At 41.3% G+C, this 10986-nt stretch overlaps 1 protein-coding gene across 1 annotated transcript; it reads left to right on the top strand.

Moving 5' to 3' along the window:
• Positions 1–3545: 3545 nt before the first annotated feature.
• LOC140069002 (protein kinase C delta type-like) lies at positions 3546–6423 on the top strand. The gene is made up of 3 exons (XM_072114347.1): positions 3546–4698; positions 5488–5653; positions 6322–6423. The coding sequence occupies exon 1, from the start codon at positions 3593–3595 to the stop codon at positions 4670–4672; it is 1080 nt and encodes a 359-aa protein (XP_071970448.1). The 5' UTR covers positions 3546–3592; the 3' UTR covers positions 4673–4698; positions 5488–5653; positions 6322–6423.
• Positions 6424–10986: the final 4563 nt, after the last annotated feature.

Genomic DNA, 10986 nt, shown 5'->3' with positions numbered 1-10986 from the left:
GTATTATAGTAGTTATATTCTTGTACATAGGGGGCAGTATTATAGTAGTTATATACTTGTACATGGGTGGCAGTATTATAGTAGTTATATTCCTGTACATAGGGGGCAGTATTATAGTAGTTATATTCTTGTACATAGGGGGCAGTATTATAGTAGGTATATTCTTGTAGATAGGGGGCAGTATTATAGTAGTTATATTCTTGTACATAGGGGGCAGTATTATAGTAGTTATATTCTTGTACATAGGGGGCAGTATTATAGTAGTTATATTCCTGTACATAGGGAGCAGTATTATAGTAGTTATATTCTTGTACATAGGGGGCAGTATTATAGTAGTTATATTCTTGTACATAGGGGGCAGTATTATAGTAGTTATATTCCTGTACATAGGGGGCAGTATTATAGTAGTTATATTCCTGTACATAGGGGGCAGTATTATAGTAGTTATATTCTTGTACATAGGGGGCAGTATTATAGTAGTTATATTCTTGTACATAGGGGGCAGTATTATAGTAGGTATATTCTTGTAGATAGGGGGCAGTATTATAGTAGTTATATTCTTGTACATAGGGGGCAGTATTATAGTAGTTATATTCTTGTACATAGGGGGCAGTATTATGGTAGGTATATTCTTGTACATAGGGGACAGTATTATAGTAGTTATATCCCTGTACATAGGGGGCAGTATTATAGTAGTTATATTCTTGTACATAGGGGGCAGTATTATAGTAGTTATATTCTTGTAGATAGGGGGCAGTATTATAGTAGGTATATTCTTGTAGATAGGGGGCAGTATTACAATATATTTTACTTAGGGGCAGTAGTATTATACTAGTTACATTCTTGTTTATTGGAGAAGGTATTGTAGTATGTTTTTAGTGTACATATATGGCAGTATTAAGTTGTGTGCTCTTAAAATAGAAGTGTTATTCCTTTACAAAGAGGCAGTATGAGTCTCTTTCTCTGCGGTGTACATGTTGATTTAGACCATCTATTAACAGTTTGCATGGAGTTTAGTAACTCCACCCACATCACAAGGCCACGCCTACTTGTTTTGACCCCGCCCACCGAATGGGGCCACTTTTACAGTTTTTTCCAGGGCCACTTTAAATTCCCAGTCCGCCCCTGGGCTGGAGTGTGTCAGCATTCCTGCAAGATGAAGGCATTGAAGCTATGGTCTGGCCCGCTTGTTCCCCAGACCTGAATCCGATTGAGAAAATCTGGGTCATCATATCTCGCTCCATTCACCAACGCCACGTTGCACCACAAACTGTCCAGGAGTTGGCGGATGCTTTAGTCCAGGTCTGGGAGGAGATCCCTCAGGAGACCATCAGCCACCTCATCAGGAGCATGCCGAGGTGTTGTAGGGAGGTCATACAGGCATGCAGAGGCCACACACAATACTGAGCCACATTTTGACTTGTTTTAAGGGCTTTTCATCAAATTTGGATCAGCTAGTTGTGTGTTTTTCCACTTTAATTTTGTGTGTGACTCCAATTCCAGGCCTCCATTGGTTAACAAATTCCCATTGATGATATTTTTATGTGATTTTGTTATCTGCACATTCAATTTTGTACCGAACATTCTAGGATTTGTCTTTTACGTGTTTCCTTAATTTTTTTGGGCGCTATATATTTAGTTAGATTTCTGAAAACATCTAAAGGAAACTCCTTGGTCTTATTCATCCATAGCAAACGATCACAGCACAGGGAATGGAGAGGGAGTGGAATTTGGGAATGAAATTGATAATATCTGTTGGTTACTTGATTTTTCTCAATCTGTGTGATCTGTGTGGTAAATTATGTGATGTAAATATTGACTTTTGTATTTTAGAAAAACATAATAAAGAATCACATTATTAAAAAGAAAATCACAGAGCAGATTTGTGAAATCTGAGCTGTGAGCGGCTGCTATGGGCATCAAAAACAGATTTTCTTACAGCGGATTTTCTGTTGTATTTTCATATTTTTATTTCAGTATTTTGGTGTTTATGTGTTTTAGTGTTTAGTGAGAGAGTTTTGCCTCCACCAGTTTACAGCCCCCAAAATGGCAATGACTTATATTAATTGTGTTGGAGTTTCCACTACGCAAAAGCCTTGGCCCTTTTTGGAGCAGAGTTGGAGCAGGTGGAAAAAGTCATTTTTTCTGGTGCCGCCAGTTAATAAGTTGGTCAGAAAGCAGAACATACGGTGAGAACGCCTCAAAACTGGAGGGAACGCCATAGTACATGTCCCCCAATATCTATAGCTGCCAGGAAACTAATCCTGTCAGAACTAACCTAGAGACTGTCTGTCCTTCACTTATTCTGAAGGCTGGTACGGTGGCCATAGGGTCTATGTCAGGGTGTCCCTATCTCTTCTTCTTCTCGTCACCCAGGGAGTCGGGCAGATTATCCTCTTCCAAGCCTTGTTTCCAAATTGCAGGATACTAGGGACTGTAAGTGTTCTCTTTATATACCCTCTACTGCAGGAAGGAGTAGATACATTTCAGCACAAACAATGACAAAGAATTCTCCCACTGACTTACATTGAATCCACAAAATATTCAATGGCAACAAGTTTCTAAAGAGGTAAACAAGTCTACAGACAGAAGCTGTCAGTCTATCTGCTTTAGCAGTAATCAAATCTTTTCCCCTCCCAAGCAATTTCGACTATAGCTGTGGGAAATTACTTCTCTTTAGAGATGTGCAGTCAGAACATTTTTTTCTCAATGTTCATTAACCCTTTCTTCATGTCTATAATAGTAATAAGGGTAAAAATTAGGAGTAGGTTCCTTTTAATATACTTGGTTAATGGGTGACTGGTGTGGTTGTGGCTGCAGGGTCTAGCCCTGGAGTGGGCACTTGCCAGGGGGCCCAGCTAGTTAGGTAATTTGTTACGTTTAGAGCAAAATGGTCTCATGACCAGAGGAAAATAATGGGTCCAATTGAGTTTACAGTTTACACCTTTTATTGCTGAGGCTATGTGTTTCAACGCCGGAACAGGCAAGAAAAATTCCTGCTGCTATTACATTTCTGGCCTTATGAAGACGCTGTTTGCCTCACCGATAAAAGATCTGCACCTCACGCTCTACTGGACCCATTACTTTTCCTCGGGCAGTGTTCTATCATGAGCCCATTTTTCTCCATACTTAACCAACTACAGGTCTATATAGACACCGTACTAGTATACAGAATGTATATCATACAACACTAGAACTTAATGTGAAATAAAGTTAGAAATGGTTCAAATAGGGGAAATATTCAAATCTCCACAAATGTCTAAAGTCCAATGCTCCTCTGCTCCAGGGCACTGCATAAGTCAATGGAATGCTTATATGCATTTTCCTTTCCCAGAATCCATAGTGGAGTAAGCATGGCCTATAGTTCCCCATACAACCCCAATTCCCCAGTCATACATGTTAAAGATAGAGCAGTGTCACATTATAAGACATAGAGCATGTAAAGGGTTAATCATGTTGGTTTACTGACATCAGAATGTTCTAATATGACATCATAAGATTCTACATGATTCTGATCCTGGCAACCGTGTTCAGTGTTCCATTGGCGACTGTTGGTTACAGACGTGCGTTTTAAGTGTGCCATTTTGCAGACATGGGATCTTCAAAAAAAATTAAAGAAGACCCAAATGGAGGTAAGAAGAGGAGTAGGGAGGCACTCTCATCATCAGAGCCCCCAAAGAAGAAGCCTTGCCCAGAGAGGGAGCAAGGCAAAGAGGCTGAAAAAGCCCTAAAAAACAGAAAAAGGCCAGTAAGTCCTTTTACTGGTCCTTCTCAGAAGAGGATGAGATGCGGGTCAAAGGCTGAGGAAGAGAAGGAGCCCAAGCCTGGACCTAGCAAAGTGACCCCCCCTGATAGTGGGGCTACCATGAATACGAAAAGATACACAGGAAAAGAGGTCATAGGACAGGGAAGCTTTGGACAAGTGGTGAAAGTCTGGGATGTGATAAAAAAATGCCATATTGCCATAAAAACTGTCCCCAGAGGAAAGTCATCATCGGCTGAGATGTCTCTGCGCACGGAGCAGGAGGTCTTAGAAATAGCAATTGGAAACCCATTCCTTATCCACAGCCATCTGTCCTTTGCCACCAAAAAACTCTGGTACTTTGCAATGGAGTTCGCCTCTGGTGGAGATTTACTAACTCATCTTAAAACCAGCGGACGTCTCCCTAAATCAAGTGTAAAATTTTACGCAGCAGAGATCACCTCCGGCATCCAATTCCTGCATAGAAAAGGATATATCCACAGGGATATAAAACCCTCAAATATCCTCATTGCCAGCTCTGGACATGTGAAACTGGCAGATTTTGGCCTGGCAGTAAAGAAAACACAAGGTATTTGTGGAAAAGCTGGTACTCCCAGATACGTAGCTCCAGAGGTTCTTTCCGGAAAAGCTTACAATTTAGCAGCGGACTGGTATTCTTTTGGGGTTGTGCTCTTCCAGCTGGCCACAGGACTCCCCAGCTCCCGCTGTATCCCATCAGCTTTCCCATCCTATGGCCTTCATAGAGACACTGCAAATATCATCAAGGAGCTGCTGGATGACAATCCCAATACACGATTAGGACTCAACAGTTGTATTAGATCTCATCCATTTTTCAAGGGCATCAATTGGGAAGACCTGGAGCAGCTGCGTATAACACCACCATATATCCCCGGAGAATCAAAATCCTGAATATCATCCAGAAAGGAGGCGGCACTGTGAGTATTCAGTCTTATAAAGTATAGTAAGTTACATCTGCCTGACCTTGTTATAGGGATATTTATCTATTACAAGTAATCCACCATCCAATTAGTAGGAATATACAGTTTGATCAGTGGTGGTCTCTCGCTGATACCCCAGTGATATCTTTACCAGAAATGAATGGACCAGCAATGCACAGACACAACTTACTGCTCCATTCATACACAGTACAGGAGATGATTGGAGAAGGTCCCAATGGTAGATTACCACTGATCAGACACTTTCCTCCGTCCTGTGGAGTGGGGATAAGTTGTAGTAACCAGGATACTCATTTATTACCTAGTGGTCAGACACCACATGGATGCTTAAGAGAACCGGAGATATCCATTATTAAAGTTACAATCGGGAATACAAAGCTGTACATAAAAATAATTCTTTAGTACAACTTTAAAGGTGAATATCTCCGGTTCTGTTAAGTATCCATACAGAATCCATACAACATATTCAAAGGGAGGTTCTGCAGCTTCTATGTTCCAGGGTTCGGGAGTTATTGCATTTTGAAGTTGGTCACTGTCAAGACGTTTATAGGCGCCCTTTCTACATGGGGCATGTACATAAGTACAGAGTCATGTTACAACTTCTGGAGAACATTGGTAATTTCAGTGTTAGCCGGTAACATTACTTCCATATGAAGTTTCTATTGTAACACAACATTAACCTGTAAACATGTAACTGCTCTTTTACATTTCTTTCTCACTAAGAGAATCTTACTCCTTATAATAAAGTATTTATGTTTTTTTTTTAAGGGAGTTGTGAGGATTGCAGCGGCCTAGACTGGACCCCAGCGACATGAAATCCCTGGATTGCATCCTAGAACAGGACTTGGATGTAGCCCCCTGACCTGACCACTTCTGGATCCCTACTGGGTCACATTCACGATTGGTTTTGGTCTTTTGGCAACTGAACCATAAGGTAAGTTTCTTTTCAATGAAATAGCTATAGCTATAGCTCTGTGTATATAGTATGATGTGTATATAGTCTGATGTTTATATAATATAAGGTGTATATAGTCTGATGTGTATATAATATGTGTATATAGTATGATGTGTATATAGTCTGATGTGTATATAATATGATGTGTATATAGTCTGATGTGTATATAATATGATGTGTATATAATATGATGTGTATATAATATGATGTGTATATAGTCTGATGTGTATATAACATGATGTGTATATGATATGATGTGTATATAGTATGATGTGTATATAATATGATGTGTATATAGTCTGATGTGTATATAACATGATGTGTATATGATATGATGTGTATATAATATGATGTGTATATAATATGAGGTGTATATAGTCTGATGTGTATATAATATGATGTGTATATAATATGAGGTGTATATAGTCTGATGTGTATATAGTATGATGTGTATATAACATGATGTGTATATAATATGATGTGTATATAGTCTGATGTGTATATAATATGATGTGTATATAGTCTGATGTGTATATGATATGATGTGTATATAGTCTGATGTGTATATAACATGATGTGTTTCTGGACCTGTTACATTTTAATTCTGTGTTTGGGACAATAAAGTATAAATGTATGTTTCTTTGTAGCCTATAGACAGAGGATGTAAAGCAGATGGCAGATGCTTTTGGATTGGAATCACTGAGTTGTGGGGCCTGACTGAGCGCGGAGATGGTACAAGCTTCTGAGCTTCGTCTGAAGACCTCTATAGTGACCACACAAGCCGATCTCAGAGTGTCACTGTGACACCTCCATCAGCCCTCGCTACACACAACTCAGTCTACAGGAAAACAGAAGCTGAATCTTCTCTAAAACAGCTGCCCGGCTTTTACCCGCATCAATGTAAACTGCAGAGACAACGGGAAGGCTTCACCTTGGCATTGAAGCCTTTCAGTCCAATCTCCTCTGATAACAATGGCTTTATCCGCATAACAATAACCAGAGGAAGAGAACGTTACTGATCTTGGTTTAGTTTCTGAATAAATACTTTGGTTATTAGCGGAATCTGTGGTCAGGATATTTCTATATTCTCCAGATCATTCCTTCTGATAATATGTCCTTGTATGTCCTGTGTTGTATAACATAGAGTACACACTACATGAAGAGGGGGCGCTACATGAAGAGGGGTGTTACATGAAGAGGGGGCGCTACATGAAGAGGGGGCGCTACGTGAAGAGGGGGCGCTACATGAAGAGAGGGTGCTACATGAAGAGGGGTGTTACATAAAGAGGGGGCGCTACATGAAGAAGGGTGCTACACGAAGAGGGGGCGCTACATGAAGAGGGGACGCTACATGAAGCGGGGGCGCAATTGTTTCCCCCTACCCTCTGCTGAGAAGCCGGCAGTCACTACTTACAGTATATTACAGTGTCACTTGGGCCCCCTGTAATATACTGTCATATCCACTAAGAGGGTCCAGCCTGTGAATAAGGGAATATATTCCACTCGTTTTGACCTGTAGATCAGGCAGAGTATTTTGCTACAGTTTCAGACAGAGACTATAGTAAATGTGATGGTGCCCCCCCCCCCTCTCCATAGAAATGCACGGCGTACGGGCCGCACACACTGGGAAAGATACGTCATGTCCTATTGGAGTGGTACGGAGCGGTACGCGTTTCGCTCCATGCGGCCATTGCCATCTATTGGGGTTATATGTATGGGCGCAAGCTTGCAGCCGTACATAGGTTCCCCATATGGTCATGTGAATGTAGCCTAAGGCTGGCTCTGCGGAAACCTGCGCTAATAATAAGACCATGTGTCGTTCATAGTAGTAGATGTATATCTGCCATTGTTTGGTTCACAATGTTTTTTATTAATTTTTCCATGAATTTTTGGGGAGGGTTACAGAAATGAAAAAGGGGGAGTGGGGGGGGTATCATATGCAAGCATTGCACATTTCAATAGTCAAACCACGGCAAGTCTGGCAAAGCTATCATGTGGAAACACAAAAGAGACCTGCCGAATGCATTGTAGTTCTATATTAACAGCTATCATCTTTGTAAGACAGAAGGGAAAGGGAAAAAACATCAAGGAGAGAAGGGAAATAGAAAGACCAGAAGGGGGTGGGGGGTCCTATCGAGTGCATTGTATAATCATTGAGGTTAAACTCTTGATTGGTATGTTATCCACATCTGCCATGTTTCATTGAATAATGTCATTTTGTCCTGTTCTGAACAATAAAGGTTATCATTTACCATTGTACACATTAGTTTATGTTTAATCAGATCCATGGGGACCGTGGCCTTCTTCCAAAAGAATGCAATCTTAGCTGCTAGAAAAAAAAATGATATAAACCTCCTTACAGAAGCTGAAATTCACGGAATTTTCCCATTCAATAATGCTTGGCTGGGTGATAATGTCAGATTTATCATTGTTATGGAGCATAACATATTATAAAGTCTCCTCCAGTATCTTAGAATTTTGGGACATTCCCACCATTTATGAAAGTGAGTACCCCTACTACCACAGCCTCTAAAACACAACGGAGAATAGGTAGGAACTGCTTGCGCTATGCGGGTTGGGACCATATACCACCGGAGTAGTACTTTATAGTTAGCTTCCACTAGTGCCATATTAATAGAAATTTTTGCTGTGTTTTCTGCCATGTCTTGCCACTCTCTTAAAGAGAAGGTCATATTTAAGTCCCTTTCCCATGCTAACATATATCCCAATTTCACCGATTGGTCATTAAGAATTTTATAAATGGTAGAAAGAGTATGGGGAAGTCCAGCTTGCGTCAGACATATACCTTCAAAAACCGTATGTATGGTGAAGTCAGGGCATGATTCTTTCAACTTCTGAAGGAAATGGTGAATCTGCTGAAATCTGAACACTTCTTTTTCTGGTATATCATATTTGGATTTATAAAATTCCAGCGATCTAAGGCCTAGTCTATCATAAAAGTCCCCTATACGGTATAAACCTTTATCTGTCCACCATTTGAATTGACGGGGTTGTTGGCCAGGGATAAATCTAGGGTTATTCAGTATTCTAGCAACTGGGCTGTGAGGTGACTGTAGTCTAAAGCTACGTTTGACTCTATCCCAAAGTATAGAAGAGAGGAGTGGGCTCATGATCAAAGGTCTCTCCCTGGGTCTCATCCAAGGCAAAGCATCGATCGGCAGCTGCGGACAAGCGGACTGTTCAATTTGTGTCCAATGGGGTAAATTTCCTTTCTTATGCAGAGTCACCAAGGGAGACAATCTAGATGCATAGTAATATCTAATTAAGTTAAAGGGGTATTCCCATCTGGGCATTTACATTTAATTAAATTCATTTGCCTTATGTAAACATTTCTTCAATTGGATGTTTATTAAAAAAATGTTCCTGTGGGAAGATAATTTCTCATCAATGTCGCCATGTTGATCCTTAGAAACGAGATAGCTTCCTCGGATACGACCACGTCACACTCTGGCAGCGGTGGCCAGACTTGCGCTATAGAGTCCTGCCAGACCACCAGGATTCAGCAATCATTAACACAGGACGGCTGTGTGACATGTAATAACTCCCGGACATTTTATATACAATAACTAGAGATGAGCGAACACTAAAATGCTCGGGTACTCGTTATTCGAGACGAACTTTTCCCGATGCTCGAGTGCTCGTCTCGAATAACGAACCCCATTGAAGTCAATGGGAGACTCGAGCATTTTTCAAGGGGACCAAGGCTCTGCACAGGGAAGCTTGGCCAAACACCTGGGAACCTCAGAAAAGGATGGAAACACCACGGAAATGGACAGGAAACAGCAGGGGCAGCATGCATGGATGCCTCTGAGGCTGCCTAATCGCACCATTATGCCAAAATTATGGGCAACAGCATGGCCATGACAGAGTGACAGAATGAAGCTAGATAGCATCTAAAACATCCAATAATTGACCCTGACACTATAGGGGACGGCATGCAGAGGCAGCGGCAGCAGCGGCAGGCTAGAGAGTGGCATGGCGACATACCCTAAATGGACTCAGGCTTCAAACCAATGGGTGGCAGAGAGGAACCAAAGGAGGTGAGCAAGAAGCGCTCAAATAATATCGCTACATGATAAAAGTTTGCCAGTATATTTTGTGGATTACACAGCAGGGTGGCGACAAAGTTAACATGGAAGCCATGAAAACAACCCCAAATTCTGCCTGACACAGCTCGTTTGATAAGGGGACCATGTATGCTTACAGTTCATGCCAGTCGCTGCACTTGCTGCCAGTCTCCTTTCGAATAGTTTAAAATAATAATAACCCTCATCCATAAAGCTCTGTATAATGCTGCACCCCCCTACCTCTCCTCTCTTATCTCAGTCTATCGCCCAACCCGTGCTCTTAGATCCGCCAGTGATCTTAGATTAACCTCTACCCTAGTGCGGACCTCCCACTCGCGTCTCCAAGACTTCTCTAGAGCTGCACCAATTCTATGGAATGCTCTGCCCCGGACTATCAGACTAATACCTAACCTCCAAAGTTTCAAACGTGCTCTTAAAACCCATTTCTTTAGGCAAGCCTATAACACTCATTAACTGCATGAAGTTTTAACTCTTCTACTAACCCGTCCTGTGTCGTCCTCCCATCTGTTATCCAGCAACCAACAGGCACCAGACTTCTCTGCAGTCCCATTCACCCTGGACCTGGTATATAAGATGACGGCTGAGTGTTTCAAGCGACAGCAATTCCATTTATTATATTTTTTTCTATTCCCTAAGAAGAATGGCTTGACCATTAAATATTCTTTTACCTCGTGTTACCCCATCATCTTCATAAACCGTAAGCTCTGGCGAGCAGGGACCTCACTCCTGTTGTTCCATACAAATGTTGTGCTCTGTTACATTACATTTGTATTTGTTTCCTATGATTTGTAAAGCGCTGCAGAATATGATGACGCTATATAAATAAAGATTATTATTATTATGGAGGCAGTGAACTAGTAGTAGATTAAAGGTGCTGCAACTATGTTAGTTGGATCTTGTGATGGAGCTGGCGCTCTGCAGCCAGGCGAGCTTTCGCCAATCCAAGCCCCTGTTTCTAGGCTACTCCCCAAACAGCACTTCTAAGAACCTTTTGTATAAGATCAAGTGTAGTAGCGTTCTTATAAGTTTAGGATATGCCGGGTGAGGGGAATGTAAACAGATGCACAAGAAGCGCTAAAATAATATCCCTAAATGGTAAAAGTTTGCCAGTATATTTTGTGGATTACACAGCAGGGTGGCGACAAAGTTAACAACTTTGTTGTGGAATGCCCTGTAATAGCTCTTGGGCGGTGTGCCTTTTAT

The sequence above is a fragment of the Engystomops pustulosus genome, chromosome 7 (genome assembly GCF_040894005.1).
Source record: "Engystomops pustulosus chromosome 7, aEngPut4.maternal, whole genome shotgun sequence".
NCBI classification, from domain to species: Eukaryota; Metazoa; Chordata; class Amphibia; order Anura; family Leptodactylidae; genus Engystomops; species Engystomops pustulosus.
The sequence above is the reverse complement of the archived record's forward strand: the minus strand, read 5'-3'. Positions and strand labels throughout refer to the sequence as shown.

Coding starts and splice junctions, on each gene's coding strand:
- LOC140069002 (XM_072114347.1), top strand. CDS start 3,593: ATGGGATCTTCAAAAAAAATTAAAGAAGACCCAAATGGAGGTAAGAAG.